At 41.9% G+C, this 16,818-nt stretch overlaps 1 protein-coding gene across 8 annotated transcripts in view; it reads left to right on the top strand.

The window, feature by feature from the left end:
- LOC113011690 (dynactin subunit 1-like) overlaps nt 1–16,818 on the top strand; it is a 33,303-nt gene that overhangs the window by 14,562 nt on the left and 1,923 nt on the right. For 3 of the 8 annotated variants that reach the window (XM_080293958.1, XM_080293954.1, XM_080293955.1), the window contains 25 exons: nt 3,830–3,847; nt 6,090–6,110; nt 7,363–7,533; nt 8,203–8,226; nt 8,706–8,903; nt 9,301–9,505; nt 9,708–9,786; nt 9,890–10,049; nt 10,171–10,275; nt 10,795–10,986; nt 11,097–11,213; nt 11,353–11,505; nt 11,593–11,753; nt 11,945–12,113; nt 12,366–12,434; nt 12,614–12,826; nt 12,975–13,136; nt 13,569–13,700; nt 13,804–13,932; nt 14,190–14,332; nt 14,402–14,568; nt 15,444–15,571; nt 15,856–16,039; nt 16,423–16,496; nt 16,639–16,728. In XM_080293958.1, coding sequence (XP_080150084.1) covers nt 3,830–3,847; nt 6,090–6,110; nt 7,363–7,533; nt 8,203–8,226; nt 8,706–8,903; nt 9,301–9,505; nt 9,708–9,786; nt 9,890–10,049; nt 10,171–10,275; nt 10,795–10,986; nt 11,097–11,213; nt 11,353–11,505; nt 11,593–11,753; nt 11,945–12,113; nt 12,366–12,434; nt 12,614–12,826; nt 12,975–13,136; nt 13,569–13,700; nt 13,804–13,932; nt 14,190–14,332; nt 14,402–14,568; nt 15,444–15,571; nt 15,856–16,039; nt 16,423–16,496; nt 16,639–16,728 — 3,264 coding nt within the window. Of the gene's footprint in view, nt 1–3,378; nt 3,848–6,089; nt 6,111–7,362; nt 7,534–8,202; nt 8,227–8,705; nt 8,904–9,300; nt 9,506–9,707; nt 9,787–9,889; nt 10,050–10,170; nt 10,276–10,794; nt 10,987–11,096; nt 11,214–11,352; nt 11,506–11,592; nt 11,754–11,944; nt 12,114–12,365; nt 12,435–12,613; nt 12,827–12,974; nt 13,137–13,568; nt 13,701–13,803; nt 13,933–14,189; nt 14,333–14,401; nt 14,569–15,443; nt 15,572–15,855; nt 16,040–16,422; nt 16,497–16,638; nt 16,729–16,818 lie in introns of those variants that run through there. The other 5 variants (XM_080293956.1, XM_080293957.1, XM_080293962.1 and 2 more) reach the window with 5 other exon arrangements.

Genomic DNA, 16,818 nt, shown 5'->3' with positions numbered 1-16,818 from the left:
ATGATGATGACCGTAGTAACCGTGGTAACCGTGGCTCTGAATGGCCTCGCTGCTGCATGGCAACAGAGCCTCACCCCTCATTTTACCCATGACTCCTCGCAGCCATCTCTGGTCTCTGTACTGAAGCGCTCTGTGTTTGTATGAATGAAAGCTGTGTCCCATCACCTCACCGCCCTCTCTGTTCGGTGCAGCTCTGTCCAACATTGTCTGCTTGGTCTTCTGCTTTCTGTGCACATTCAAACATGCTAAGTTTGCTAAGTGTCCAAAGGTTTTTCAGAGGCTCTGTGAACGTGCAGTGGTTCCTGCATGGAACCATTGTTTTTTAACAATAATGGTTACCACTTACCACCTACTTCCTCTGCAAGGTTGCATCTATAAAAGTAAAATGACACACACGAGCTAACAAAAAGGACAAAAAGCAGTCCATCATTATCATGTAACTATCTTAGGCTTCTGACCAGGGATGTCAAACAGATTTTACATTATGCACCACATACAGCACTTTTTGGATGGGCCACAGTGGTGAAAATCCTCTTTGTGTCGATGTAAAGAAGTTTAACTGCACATTTAATCTCCGCAATATCAAATTAAGAAAAAGAAGTATGATTTTAACAGTATGTCTCAGGTTTTCTACATGATAAAGAAATCTGTCAACACAACTGTTACGATCTCCCCCCACCCGTTAAAGCCATGGTCTGCTGTTTGGTTTGTATGGGAGGGGAGGGTCACCTGTGTCTTACAGGCTGTAAAAGGTGTAGAAGTTGTGGCAGCATGTTACCCACACTGTCCTGTAATTGTAAAGCACAATGTTTTTGTTAATTCACAGACACACTTTTAAAAAAAATGTATAGTAGACAATGAAAAAACAGGAAATTGTCTTACTTAACTGTTTTTCTATTGGTTAATTACTTTGGTGTTGAATGAATGGCCATGGGGAGGTCTTTGTTTAGTAGGAAATGTTGTAAAAAATACTTTCAAAAATGTATATCCTCCGTCACATTCTCCAAAGACCGGCCAGATTTGAGTCTTTGCCAGGCCGTTTCTGGATCTTATGTTCTACACCTTAGCTTTGGACTTTTTGGTTGGCAATAGATATTTTTTGCAGCAGATTAATTGCATGAAATAAAAATAACTGTAAAGATCAGGACATGTTTTGGGGTTCATGGGTTTTGGTCCTGCCCTCTCATTCACTCCTCTGTCACTTTTGGGATATTTCTGCTCAGTCTAGATACTAAGTTGTATATTCACGCATTTTTGATAACATTAACATATCTTGCAACCTATTATGGAAGTTAACACTTTTATATTAAACCCTGAAGTCTCTGTTTTTGTGAATGAGATGGATTAGTTCGGTTGTTGTTGAAAAGTCCAGTGATTCAGCCTTTGATTCTTGAATGAAAGCCTTACTAAATCACTTTAATTTATTACTAACTAAAGCATTAGTATTAAGAGAACAAACTAAATTAAACCAGTCTTTGGTGTGACCGTCACCAAGTTTCCAAGGTTGTTTTAAGCATCTTAGAGAACTGCAGTTCTTCTGTCTTTTCATGTAATCCTACACTGACTGCATGATGCTGACTTCACTGCTCTGTGAGGGCTGGACCATCTGTTGCACCACTCCCTATTACTCTTGTTAATAAAGGTCTTTATTAAAGACAGGTTGGTGTGTACATTATCCTGTTACACAATAATTTTGAGACCAGCCACAAAGTTAGAAAATATAATTTCCTTATAATATTGTATTTGTTCCCACACGTCTATCATGAGATCCAAGCTGGCTGTCCGCTGCTCTTTGTCATTCCTGGCTGACTCATACATGCAGGCGTTCCTTGAAAATGTCAGAATGCGACTGAGGTGAAATGAGCTGCCCTCCTGCCTGCAGTAACCTGCAGAGTATAGATTTCCCGTCAGCTCGGTTCTTCTTTATCGTCTCCTGGTCTGCATCTCCTCCTTGGCAAGCTGACTTTGAACATCAGGAGGGAACTTTAAAGCAGGAGGATCAAATGTTCAGTCACAGAGCCGGTGAAACTGAGGAAGAGTAGGAAATGTTAGACAAGACCAAAATGGAAACTCAGCGAAGGAAAAGCAAAGTAAAATGCTTTTGTACTGCTGTTCTGAAGCTTGACCCATAAGCCATTATTTTTCTCAGCTAAGGTTTTGGGCTTATTTATGCTTTCTGGACAGTAATTTTATCTCCTTTCGTTTCGTTGAAGCTGCATTGCAGTGACCTCGGAGGCAGCGATCCTACCTCTGTGTGCTGGGAAAGCAGGAACCTGATACATCTCCACCCATCTCCGCATCCACTCTGTCTGTCGGCCGCTCTCACTCCATCGCTCTCAGAGTAGCACTTAGTCTGTGTGCTGGAGAGAATTTGAGTGGATTATGAAAAGATATGTTTAATATTTGAACAGGACAGTTTTCTCTAAGCTGCTCTGTAATAGATACTCATAAGCTGTTTTTCTTTCTGCCTCTGCTGCCTGACGTCCTGTTGCTTGTTTTGTTTTTTTCTCTCCACAATCAGATTCCTAATACTCTTAAACATCGCCCGTTTACTAAAACCTCATTGGACATTTTCTCCCCATGTTATTTTTGCCCATGACGTGAAAGTATTCGAGGTTTAAAGCTCACAACTAATCAGAGTATCTTATACTTTGTGGATTAATCCTCTTAGATATCCCTCTCTCTTCCTGCTGAGCTGTTGGTGCAGAGCAACAGATTAGTGAGGAAGGTATCACGATTGCTTCCTTAGACGGCTCTTTAGGAGACTGTCGAACTATTAAATCTCCCTTTTAAATAAAAAAAAAAAATCCTTTTGCTACAGTTAATGTTACTTTTAAAGTTCGGATCTTATCTCTGGCTGTCATGATGTTTGCATTTCTGAGTTTTTATGTGAGGCTTTCTTAACCTCTGTACTCTGGGTATGTGTCTATGTAAAGCACGGTTAGGCGCAGTTCAAAAATAGCAAGACTCACTAAGAAAGGTAGACCTCATAAAGCCGCTCAGGTGTCGCCCCCCCCCCCCACCCCCCACCCCTTTTGTTTTCATCAGCCTCATTTTAATGAACCTTTTTGAGGATCTGCCAGCGTTGCTAGGAGATAAGAGAGGCTTGCATCAGCATGGCTGCTCATTTTCCCCTCTCACCTCCATTTACAGTCCCGCCCTCCTCTCCCTCACATCATCCCTTTCCTCCCCTGTCTGTCCCCAATCACCACTTTACACCCATCCCTCCCTCCCCCTCTCCCTCCCTCCCCCCTGTCTGTCTGTGTTAGAGGTGGTGATGAGTGGGTGAGCAGCAGGGAGGGAGGAGGGCACACAGTGATGTAATGCAGGAGCAGCTGACAAATCCCAACAAGCGAGAGAGAGAAGAGGGGGGGAAATGAGACAGAGGGTTGGAGAGAGAGGTTAGGGGAGGAGAGGCGTCTCCGGTGTAGCAGGAAACGGCAGCAGGCTGGAGGCTCGTGGCAGAGGGATGTTCGAGTCCTAATCAGAGGCGAGAGCAGAAGAGAGGTGCTGACAGAGGGCGCCGGCAAATGGATTATGAGAGAAAGAGGACATAAAGGAGGACGATAGCAGGAGGAAGGGACGAACAGAAGGAGGGAGGGGGAGCCTGGGAATAAATCGCCGCGGCCATTTGCACCACTGCAGCTCCCCGGCCTGAGCCGCTGCCTGTCTGACTGTTCAGCTTCAGCTTTCCGCCTGTCTGTTCTGAACCCGCTGTCTGTGGATCTTTGCCTGTTTTATCAGCTTCCTGTTTGTGTGTGTGTGTTTGTATGTTTCTGGGTGACCGTGTGTGTGTATGTCTTCTTCCCTTGCAAAAATGATGAGACAGACTCCTGCACCCCGGAAGGTACAGAACTCCATGTGATGCTCTTTTTCTGTTGGGTTTCTTGTGTTGATGTTATCATCCTTTTCGTTTTGTTGGCAGAGCTGTTGTAAAGGTCATGTGTCCTCATTTTGTTTAAGGTGGAATTGCCTTTTTTCCCATTTTTTTCCCCAGACCATTGATATTTAATATTCCCAGCATAAAAGTAAAAGTGTTTGCAGCTCAGCTGTGCTCTTTCTTTGACTTCTAAGTTTATTTTGCCCATGCTGTCGGTAGCTGTCCATGCTTCTACATGTGTTTGCAGTTGTTGAGTTGCCTTGTATCATATTTATTGTTTTATTTAGCCTCATCATACAGAAGCTATGTCTTACTCAAGACTATACGTTGATTTCCATCACTGTTTGCAGATGTGGCAAGAAGGCAGATGTGGTTTGAGTACAGTTTGTTCTGGCAACTATAGCACAACATGGTGGTTTAAGAGGACTGACAGATCTTAGGTGGTACAGCTATAAGCTTGGGCAAGTTTCTGTTGGATGGTAGTGCTTTAATCCAATAAAGAACAATAAAAAGCCAAAGCCCAGATGGAGATGGATATTGATTGAGTGTACTGAGGGCAGATAGTGGAAGATAATTGGATGCAACAGATCATTTTACATGAATATGGTAGAAAGTATACAAGTGTCTGGTCAGGCTTGGGTTAAGTTTAAATCATCATCATAGACGTACTTTAATATGAAGTGATAGTCACAAGAAAAGATTAATATTGTTAACTGTAGATTTATTGTAGCAGTGCCTGAATGCTTCAGAATTTTCTGGTATCGTCAAAGATTGTTTCCTCTGTAATTTAACACTAATTACAGGTAACAGAGACAATGGTTAATTGGTACATTTGTAATATATTAGAAATCTTTTCCATGTGCAAATCTAGACTTACTAGTCGCAAGACTTACTTCCAGGATCTTTAAAGAAAATAATTTGAACTTTAGTATGTTGTAGAAAAACAGACTATGATTTTAATCTGCTGAATAGCGACTCAGTTTCTCAGTTTCATGTCGCTGGAAAATAATTAGGTCATGTAACCTGGGCCTAGAGATCAGTCTATGAAGCCCTGATAACCTTTGGTTAGTTGGGGAAAAATGTATTTCTACCAGTCGAATGTTGGAGGTTTTTTGCTGTTAGTAGGTGAAGTTGGGTTACAGTGCTGTACCGAGCACCTCCTTGCAGACTTATGAAAGATGCCAGCTTGTCTGCATATACTCCCCAAATACTTGCTAAGCAGTCGTAAAACTACAGAGTGTAACACAAACCATAAATGGAGACCACCAAAGTAAAAGTTTTAAAATGTATTGCTTTCAATCTCTTATTTTGGAGGCATTCCCAGTTTGCATAAGTTTTACTACTGGTAGTGGTTAGATGGCAAGTGTTTGCAGACAAGTTGGTATCTTCCATGAAAACTGTAGTCGGCCGTGGTAGTCTGCTACCAAAACCAATCACAAGGGCATTTGTGTTGCAGCAACTTTGCAACTGGTTTCAAAAACCACTCTCCAACCCACTGAGGAATACACATTCCTCACAGGGGATTGTTGGCTAGTCTATAGGCCTGGGTGACTGAAGACTTGTGGACAAGTTACCAGGGAATCTATAGTTTAACTGCATTTGTCATTGTCATCCTCGAGGTAGGAAATCAAAAATAGTGTAACCCATGTGTGTTATACAGTGCAAAGTGTTTCTTTACAAGCTCAACTGCAAATCTTGTCATCCACCCTGCGGTGTAGCATGTCTGAAACACGTTGTACCTGAATGCTGCTGTTACCTCAGCAGTATGAGTGTAGTTCGACATAGATGAAGCTAACTGAGATACAATGCGGTCATTGAGGTCACAGCGGCAGTACCAGTCAGTGTCTCTGTTGTTGCCAAGACTGTGGTCATATGGGTGGATGAGATGAGGCCCAGAGATGAGTTAAGACAATACAGAGCAGAGATCTGTGTAGATGTTATTATGATAGATGATAGTAATATAAGTAGGGGCGTCTTGTCAAGAAGAATACATTAACAGGGTTTCAACTGTGAGTGAAGCAGCAAATATTCAACAATGGCCTAAAGTCATATCAGCTTCATCCACTCATTCTTACTTTTTATTTTTTTGGAATCTTTCTTTACTATGACTTTGCCTTGAATTACTAACCCTGGTTGTTTGTTTCCTTCCCTTCCCTCCTCTCCTCCTGCTGCCCTTTGACCTTTACCTGCTTCCTCTCCTCTTCTTCAGACCACGGCCAGAAGGCCAAAGGTGAGCCCAGTCTTCAACATCATCAGGGTTTCCACCTTTTGTCAGCCTGCGTTATTTGAACATGCGATTATTATTTTCACTTCACGAGGCAGATCAGATTTATGCACATAACTCATAACACGAATCATATTTTTGTTCAAAAGCATAAAAGATGGTCCACTTTAATCTTACAGATTTTACACTTTTTAAAACATCTTATGTTTATGTCAACACTACATTTATTCATCTAAAGTTTGCTTTATTTCTTATTGCTTTCCATCTGCTGCACACCTTTTTTCATATATTTTTAGCACTTCTCATTTAGTATTACATCGGTATTTGTTTTCTCTATTTTAAGGTCTTAATTGTGTCTGAGGTCACTATTGAGTTCTACTGAAGAAGGGCCCATTTGTATATTTCTTTGGGAAATTTACAACAGCTAATAAACAACTCAGTCAATTTTTAGATAAACTGAAATTCTCTTTTTAAGGTCTGAAGCTAACAAAACAATGAGCATGAATAATCAAATATCTGTTAATATACTGTATAGACATTTAATATTATACAGATGTTCAGGTCTCAGCTAGTAGAATAAAAAAATGTAATGATAAATAATTTAACAATTATTTTGATGTAGGTGATTTTATAGAGAAGCTAAATCCAGCCCCAAAGTTGAGTTAAATTAAGAGCACAGTGCAAAAGTGGTGAACTTTACCCAATGTCTTTACATTTCGCTTGGAAAGAGAAAGAGGTGCAGTGATTAATTAAATCATGCACAAACATGAAAGAAAATGCAGCATCTATGGCAGAGTTCGTACAATTTTAAAGACCGTGTTGTTATGACCATGTTTTATTCTTCAACATATTTATTTTATTGAGCTATACATTTTTTTTGCAGTCTGTTAGTAACAATGTGCTTAATGGTACAGTTTAAAAGTTGTCCTGTTTAATCGGGATCCTTGGAAAGAAAATATAAAGAAATGAGGGAAGACTTTTCCACAGCACTGTAACTCAGTCAGATGCAGCTATTAACATTTCTCATGGTGCTTCTTCTCATGTTGCTTGTAGACACCACATCCTGAATCACAGCTGTCAAGCCAAAAAAACCCCAACTACAATAATTAAATGCAGTCAGCTTGCAGAGGGACACCTTTTTTGGCCTCATCCACACAAATGATTTACTCTTAGCTGCTTTTTGCAAAGTGTTTCTCTCTTTAAAAAAAAAAAAATGTAATTCTTGTTGTTGATTGGACTTTTTTCTCGATTCCTTCAGCAGCCCAGCCGACCTGCAGGAGGGAAGGGGGCCGCGTCTGGCTCGGCTTCAGCCTCTGCTGGGGAGATGAGCAGCAGCGAGCCCAGCACGCCGGCACAGACCCCCCTGGCTGCTCCGGTCATCCCCACCCTCCACTCCCCTGGAAACCCTCCAGCTCCCATCCCCAGCAAGGTCAGTGTGTGTCTGGATCAGAAGTTCTATTCACCCTGCGTTGGACAGATCTGATGTGTTTTACTGTTTATCTATACATTTTTCTTTTCTTTGAATGCTTATTGACCCATTATGAAGGAAGCTTCTGTGGCAGCACTTAGTCCACAACAAGTATTTATGCGAATGAGCAAAGCCTGCTTAAAAAGGCACTACCCATAGTCACATTAATTCATTCATACATTTTGTTTAGCAGGATTTAATGTACCACCACAGTCAGTGGACTCTGAGTATAACCCACACAAGGAGTAAAATCAGATGTGACAACGTTGTCAGTATCTCTCCTCTAAATTTAAGTGTATTTTTTGACCCAGCTGTCACTTTGTGTTGACATCATCCAGCAGAGTCAGAACGAGAGCCCAAGGCCTGAAACGCTTTTTAGGCAACGTGACAGAATTTACCTTTGTTTTTGTGAATTATCTGCCTGTTAATGTGCTGATAACAAATCAACACCAAGATTTTATCTGTGTCTCTCGTTTTCTTTTGCATATTAAGTTGTATTTAAACATCAGAGATTATCACATCAACCTTTTGTAAAAATCGCCTTCTGAGTGTGTTGTTTTTTTTTTTGTTTTTTTTTAATGAAATGTTAAAGTCGGAATAATCAGTCTAATTGGTATTTTGTCCCCTCAGGAAGATGTCACTATGGAAACACAGGTGCAGCGAGGTGGTGTGATGTGATGTTTCTGCACTTGAAGTATTGAAGTGTTGTTCTGCTCTCACTAACGTTTTAATCAGCTGAGGCGTGGCTCCTTTTTTAACCTGTGTGTGTGCAGTGATTGTCTCTGCTGCACGTTTATCACAGGATTCAGAGAGTGTTTAGAGGAGTGTGATTATCTGTGTGTGCACACTGGATGTGTAATACAGCATGTGTGTGTGTGCGTGTGTTTTCTCTCCACAGGTGAATTTTCTGCAGGTTTAATATTTAATGCGTAAGTGCTTCTAACACAAGACTTTAAACCTGATTCACTGCTTTCGGTCTTCACTCTGAAGAATCATTAAAGAGAAATGATTCATAAAAAGAAAAGAAAATGGAAGTTTGAATCCTCCTTTTGTGTTTTAGAGAGTTTCCTCTAATATGTGTTTATTTAAATCTCACTTTTCCCCTTCATCTTGTCCATATAACTGTTACCCAGGAAGAGGAGGCGCTGCGTAATCAAGTGAAGGATCTGGAGGAGAAGCTGGAGACCCTGAAGATGAAGCGCACGGAGGACAAAGCAAAACTGAAGGAGCTGGAGAAGCACAAGATCCAGCTGGAGCAGCTGCAGGAGTGGAAGACCAAGATGCAAGAGCAGCAGGCCGAACTGCAGAAGCAGCTCAAGGAGGCCAAGAGGGTAAGGAGCCACAGATGGAGGAGGGAGGGGAGTGTAGATGCTCAGGCTCAGCTGAAAAAGTGTTAAAAAGCAGCAGTTGACTGCTAACAAAAACTATCCAGCAATTGCATTCCTTCCTTAGCTTCCAATGAACTACAAATTTAAAAATCTTATTAATTACTCTTAATTTAAGTCTGTAGGTTTTGAGATTATTGGGCCTAAACTCATCTCAACCTTTATTGCAGATTATTTATTTATTTTGGTGAAGTGTTCACAGTGTGTTTGATTAACAGCACCTGGCTGCCACATACCTTCTTACTTTCTGTAAAATTATTATTAAAGGGGAATAAGGGGAAAAGTATACGATTTGCATGCAGTTTAAATAACATGCAGTTATGTAATACTTTTCTGTGTGTAGGAGGCTAAAGAAGCTCTGGAGGCAAAGGAGCGTTATATGGAGGAAATGTCGGACACAGCGGACGCCATCGAGATGGCGACGCTGGATAAGGAGATGGCTGAGGAGAGAGCAGAGTCTCTGCAGCTGGAGGTGGATTCCCTCAAGGAGAAAGTGGATGAGCTCACCATGGACCTGGAGATCCTCAAGCATGAGATTGAGGAGAAAGGTACTGAAGAGCTGATTTTATCATTGCAGATGTTGTATCCAGGCCTCATTTCTGTTAAATCAGGACATGAACAATCAATACAAATACTGAAGTTTGAGTCTGGGTTTTAAAGTATGTAAAATGAACATCAATTTAGAGTGAAAAGTTTGCAAGCTTTAATGACGAGCTTTTCTTTTTTGTATTGTTTTTGGGTTTCTGTCAGGCTCAGATGGTGCCGCCTCCAGTTACCATGTGAAACAGCTGGAGGAGCAGAACAGCAGGTTGAAGGAAGCTCTGGTCAGGTAGGTCCGCTGATGTCTTCATGAAAGCCACAATTATACTGAACTGAACTTTAATTCAGAACTTTACAAGCTCCAAAACACTGATGCGTGTTTTTGTGTCCAGGATGCGTGACCTGTCTGCGTCAGAGAAGCAGGAACACGTGAAGTTGCAGAAGCAGATGGAGAAGAAGAACGTGGAACTTGACTGTTTGAGAAGCCAGAAGGAGAAACTGCAGGAAGAGATGAAAGCGGCAGAAAAGACCATCGATGAGCTGAAAGAGCAGGTCAGTGGACCTTATGACTCAGCTGTATGTAGAGGAAGTGAAAGGTAGCTCCCCCCAGGCCTGTGATCTTTTAATTCGTGGGATGGATAACAGCAGAAAAACAACATGTGCTCTGTTTCAGGTGGATGCAGCCTTAGGCGCAGAGGAGATGGTGGAGACTCTGACAGAGAGGAACTTGGACCTGGAGGAGAAAGTCAGAGAGCTGAGAGAGACAGTCACAGATCTCGTGAGTGACAATCGCCCAGAACAAACATGGCTAAAAAAAAATCCCAAAGTGATTTTCAGTCCATAAACACTCTGATTTATTTCTCACTATCTCGTTTTACTGCCCAGACTGGCCTACCTGCATACATTCATAGTAATAAGGTCTGAAAAAATTGAAGTATTGCTGTTTGCTGACTCATTTCATTAATAATATGGGGCCGGGGTCATTAATATGCATTTGGAGCCATCTGGTGTTTGTCATCACTGCAGCTTTTGTTGGATTAAAGTGCTCCTTTGGTGTGCACTGACCTAGAACAATGATCATATGATCCTACACAAGAAACTCGTCTGTCTTGTGCCTGTCATTAAAGAACGTTGTTTTTTCCAAGAATAAACAAAACATGAGTTTATACAAGCTGCAAAATCTCATTATTATCCCACAAGAATTAATTGATCTAGAAAAACAGAGACAGATTTCAAAAATCAAATTCAAAAAAAGGAGGTGGCCCTGATTGTTTGTGTGCACATCTCCTTTGTGCAGGAAGCTATAAATGAGATGAACGACGAGCTGCAGGAGAACGCCAGAGAGACTGAGCTGGAGCTGAGGGAGATGCTGGATCTGGGAGCAGCGAGAGTCCGAGAGGCAGAGAAACGAGTTGAAGCCGCACAGGAGACCGTAGCCGATTACCAGCAGACCATCAAGAAGTACCGCGAGCTCACAGCTCACCTACAGGTAAACATGTAGAGGAAATATGTAAAATGTGTTTTCACATCTAACCTGTTAATCACGTGTTGGTGTCCTACAGTCAGTCAGTCACGATTGTTCTCATGTGTTTGCTGCAGGAGGTGAACAGAGAGCTGACCAGCCAGCAGGAAGCCTCAGCAGAGCTGCAGCAGCAGCCGCCAGCAGAGATGTTTGATTTCAAGATTAAATTTGCAGAGACGAAGGCCTACGCCAAGGTCAGAAACAATCACAGGGTTTTGGTCTGAATAATAAGTAGCTCTCATCCTCTTTTCACGTGTTTACAGGTTTTAAATCAAAACTTCTGATTTTAACTTTGGAACTAAACAAAACTTCTAATGTCTGTGTATGTTTTAGGCTATTGAGATGGAGCTGAGGAAGATGGAGGTGGGTCAGGCCAACAGACACGTTTCTCTTCTGACCTCCTTCATGCCAGAGTCCTTCCTCCGTCACGGTGGAGACCACGACTGCATCCTGGTGTTGTTGCTCATCCCCAGACTCATCTGCAAGGTAAAAGCCACTGCATCTTTTAGAAACTGGAGACTTGCTCTTCGTGAGGTTTAAATATGTTTTTGTAACTGTTTACATGTCTTTTAGGCCGAGCTGATCAGCAAACAGGCACAGGAGAAATTTGACCTGAATGAAAACTGTGTGGAGCGAGCCGGCTTGAAGGGAGCTTTGGGTGAGCAGCTGAGCTTCGCGGGTGGTCTCGTCTACTCGCTCAGTCTGCTGCAGGCCACGCTGCACAAATATGAGCAGTAAGTTTCACCACAGACTCTAAACTAAAGATTAACAACTATTCTATCAGTTTTTTAAGTTGTAACTGTATTTTCAGTGTTAATGTCCTGGCTGTGCCGGACGCTGTTTCACTGCTTCCAAATAAAGAATTTTTTCAGGGGTTGCTTATCATTAGAGTAACTCCTCCATACGCTCTTCTTGTGCTTGTCAGAGCTCTGTCTCAGTGCAGCGTGGAGGTCTATAAGAAGATCGGCTCTCTGTACCCAGAGATGAGCGTCCATGAGCGATCTCTGGACTTCCTTATTGACCTGCTGCACAAAGACCAGCTGGATGAGACGGTCAATGTGGAGCCGCTCACCAAGGCCATTAAATATTATCAGGTACACACAAACAAGCGTAATGCGTGATTACTGCAGTTTAATATAACTGTGTTTTATTAAAACAAAGTATTTAATGTCTAATATTCTGCCTTATTTTCATTATATTTATATTATTTATTTTTATACTATAATACATTTTCAATATATTATGGTATATTTTTCTATATTGTATTACAAAATTCATTTGCATTATGATGAAAACATGCAATTTATACTCCTACTGCTTGTTTAATGATATTTGTCCTTTTTCAGCACCTGTACAGCATCCACCTGGCAGATCAGAATGAGGACTGCACCATGCAGCTCGCTGATCACATCAGAGTGAGTATCGACATCACCTGCAGTCTCCGAGGAATCTGTAGGAAGTTTATAAACCCCATCGGCCCTCAATCCAGCTTTGTTTCAATCTTTTTTCATGTATTTTTATTAAGATGCTTCTGTTTCTGCTGCCTAAAGAAAATAGACTTCACTGGTTACTCGTGGCTTATGTTCATGTGCAGTTTACCCAGAGTGCCTTGGACTGCATGGCTGTGGAGGTGGGTCGTCTGCGGGCATTCCTGCACGCGGGTCAGGAAAAAGCCGATCTCGCCGTGCTGCTGAAGGATCTGGAGACATCCTGTAGTGACATCAGGCAGTTCTGCAAGAAGATCCGTCGCAGAATGCCTGGAACTGACGCGCCCGGCATCCCAGCGGCACTTAGCTTCGGACAGCAGGTAACCATAGTGACCAAACCATCAAGTTAAAAAAAAAAACCCAAAACAACAAGAACCCCAGATCTATGGTGAAAGTCACAGTAAAAAAAGAATTTTTTTTAAAATCTTTTTTTCATTTCATGTTCGTTTTTACCTTTTTACCCAACAGGTGTCAGACACCCTTTCAGACTGCAGGAAACACCTGACCTGGGTGGTGGCAGTCCTGCAAGAAGTGGCAGCAGCCGGAGCTCAGATGATGTCACCTCTCGGTGAACAGGAGGGGCTGTCGGCCGTCAAACTGGAGGACGTGGCGTTCAAAGCTGGAGAACAAGTACATTACATTACATTAGTACTTAATTAATAAAGGCCAAGTGACCTGACTGAGACGTATGTCCAGGACACTGCTTAGAGTCATTTGTAATTCAGAATTGTGGCTGACAACAAAAAGTAATATTGATTTAGGTGCAAAAATTCTTTTATAGCAGAATATTTCAATTAAATGAATTAAAAACAATGCAGTGACACAGTGACAACAGTTTCCATTAGAAGTCATCTTGCAGCAGGAATTATTGGAAATTTTGCAAGCCAGCAATTTTTTGAATGAACTCAATGTGAGCTGAGAAAGTGTTTATGTAACGGAAACTATTATAAAAGTCTCACCTGCTAATCGAGGAGTTCATGCACTTTGACTTTTGTTGTGTCTGAGCATGTTTATGGACAACTGTTTTGACAGCCTCCTGGACAATCATACTTTCGTTTTCAGATCTATGGATCCCAGGGTGCCAACCCCTACGAGTATCTGCGACAGTCCTGTAGCATCGTCATAGCAACCATGAACAAGATGGCGACTGCTATGCAGGAGGGAGAGTATGACTCAGAGAAGCCTCAAAACAAGGTAATTAGCTCAGTCTGGGGCCACTGTGAAGGTGTGTCGGTATTTTAGTTCTGGCTTTGTGAACCCAGAATATTATTTTCATATTACTCCGTTTTTCTTCCAGAACCCTCCGCCAGTAGATGTGCGAGCGGCAGCTCTTCGAGCAGAAATCACAGATGCAGAAGGACTCGGCTTGAAGCTGGAGGACAGAGAGACGGTCATCAAGGAGCTGAAGAAGTCTCTCAAGATCAAGGTAGAGAGAAGCAGCAAATTCACTGTGAATAAAAACATTAAAAACACAGAACTGCCGAATCTTTTGTCAGGTTAGAGCTCATGCAGCTGAAATGATAGGTATGTATCTGGAGTTTATTGTGTAATCGTGTTTTCTGAACTGGTCAACGTTCACATCTGTACACACTGAGGGAATCTGCTCCAAAATATCTGAAGAAAAGTCACAAATTCTGCAGAGACACAGTGTTTTGATTTAGGGGGGTATGTGTGCTTTTTCAGGGAGAAGAGCTGAGCGAGGCGAACGTGCGTCTCAGTCTGCTAGAAAAGAAGCTGGACAGTTCATCCAAAGATGCAGACGAACGTGTTGAGAAGATCCAGACTCGACTGGATGAAGCCCAGACTCTGCTGAAGAAGAAGGAGAAGTAAGAATAAGAACACGTCTGTAGATTACTGAGATCTACAATTGTGTGATGTTGTCCTCTCCTCTGCAGAGAGTTCGAGGAGACGATGGACGCTCTGCAGGCCGACATCGATCAGCTTGAGGCAGAGAAGGCCGAACTGAAGCAGAGAATCAACAGCCAATCAAAGATGACCATCGATGGGCTGAGAGGAACCGGGCCGTCAGGAATCGCTTCCATTGTCACAGGAATGGCCGGAGGTGAGTGAAGCAGCTGCATAACATGCTCTTAGTTTGGTGGTTCTCTGGTAATAGATAAATTCCCACTTTAACTAACCTACCTGATAATCACACTGCAGGATTGATACTGAATTTTGTGGTTATATATCATTATTTTAACTCCAGTTTAATACCTTTCCTCAACAACCAATGATTCTTCTCTCCGTATAACTCTGCTTTAATTCCTCTTATTTTCACCTACTCATTCTTCAGAGGAACAAAAAGGTATCTACTTGCTTCTATTGGCATCTGATGTGATGATGCATGCTTATTTATTTTATTTTTTTACCTTTAGTGGTTCACTCGCATGATATGAGAGGAGTTAAACATGACATGCATGTGTCACTACAAATAATAATACCACTAAACCAGGACGTTGTAGCACAAGAAAGAGCTTTGAATTAAATTGAAATAAATAATCTGACGGTGGATCAAACAGCATCATATTGTTTGTGTTGTACTCAGTATCTAAAAGTCTTAGTAAACCTTGTAGGAACTCATTTTTGTGTATATGCATTGTTTTGGCATGCACACCATATCCCTCCCATGTCTTTAAGGACATCTGCTTATTATTTATGCATATGTTTGTATGCAAGTCAGTCAGAATGCACAGGAATGGCATCTGCCAAGTAAATGCAGTGGAATAAAAAGTCAAATGTATTTTTGCTTCCACCGCCGTGCACCTCTAGCATGCAAGAGGATTATTTACTTTTTCATCAGAACTCAATGTTAAAGACGAGAGTGCAAAGCTGTGGTCAGAGGGTCAAACGAATGTGAAAATACTGCCAACATTCAGGTTTAAATAAAGCTTTGGCTGCACTCAAATACTCATAAGGCGTTCCTGTTATCGTTCACAGCAAACATGGTGTCAGGTGTCGGCTCTGGATCGGGCGTTCAAGTGATCGACTCACCTCTGCTGACTCAGCAGATCGAAGCTCAGAGGCTCTGCATCAAACACCTGAAGAACGAGAACAACAGGCTGAAGGTAATGAATGCCTCTCCACCACCTCAGCATGCGACGGATGCAACAGTGAAGTCACACTTTAGAGGTCAAAGAACCTGCAGAGGCTACACAAATAACTGAAGAGTGAAATTATTCCTTCATTAAACACAACAAATATGGTTAAAAAAAAAACCCAAACTTGTAGATTTTCAAAGCTGAGATTTTACTTCGACTTCCACATGGTTTGAGGCTTTTTGAGTTAAGATCACCACACCTAAAATTAGATGGATTATTTTTATTCACCATCAACATGTGTTCTCCAACAGGCTGAGAAGATGCGTGCTCAGCTCGCCTCTCTGCCTCCTCTCAATGTGACCAAGCTTCCCTCCAAAGACGGACGTCCTGAAGTGCTCTCCAGCGCCCTCTACCGTAAGACCGATCAGCTCCTTGAGACACTGCTGCAAATGAGTGCCAATGTCAAGGTGGTGGACATCACTGGAAAATCTCCTGGTATGTGACATTTCTTCCTCGAGGAAAGGAATTCATAAATATTTGACACGACAGTGTCAAAAGCAGCACAGTTAGACTGAATAACTTTTAGCTGAGTGAAGAATTAATGTGCAAAGAAAACTAAAATGTTCTCCTACCTGATATCTCACCACCAAGAGTAATTATTTTGATTAAACTGGCATTTTCCCATTTCTGTAGGCTAAAGCAGGTTAGGTAACAGGAAGTCTTCATAATATTTGCCTTGTATTGTTTGTGTTGTCTGCTAAATCTATAGAATCCTGGATGATCTTAACTTAATTACACCAGAAATCATGTGCAAATATTTAGAACTGATTGTTGGGCACTGATTTCAGAGATTTTCTCATTTTGTTTTTGCCCTGCAGTGACCCCTGGTGCTCAGCTTCTGGAACAGACAGCTAGACTGCAGTCCCTGAATGACACTCTGGACAGACTGAAGGTGCAAATAAAACACAAAGCTGTGAAGCACAGAGAGAATAAGCTGATAAAAATGCACAAAAGTTACATTAAAACATTACTGTTCAAGCTGATGCTGAACTTGAAGTACTCACCTTAGTCTTCATTTCTTCTGCTTCTGTCAGGACGAGGTAGCAGAACATGTCGTCAACCTGCAGCCCGGAGCCCGAGTCTCATCTGATTTCGCCACGTTCCCTTCGACCTCATTTGTTAAGGTAAGTCTGCTGGTCCATGCACTCTGGTAAAGCTCTGTTTTGACTTGGAGGTGGATGAATGAAAGCTTTTGGCGGTCTCACAGTAGCAAC

Source organism: Astatotilapia calliptera, chromosome 19 (assembly GCF_964374335.1).
Source record: "Astatotilapia calliptera chromosome 19, fAstCal68.1, whole genome shotgun sequence".
In the NCBI taxonomy this organism is placed as follows: domain Eukaryota; kingdom Metazoa; phylum Chordata; class Actinopteri; order Cichliformes; family Cichlidae; genus Astatotilapia; species Astatotilapia calliptera.
This window is presented reverse-complemented; position numbering and strand designations above follow the sequence as displayed.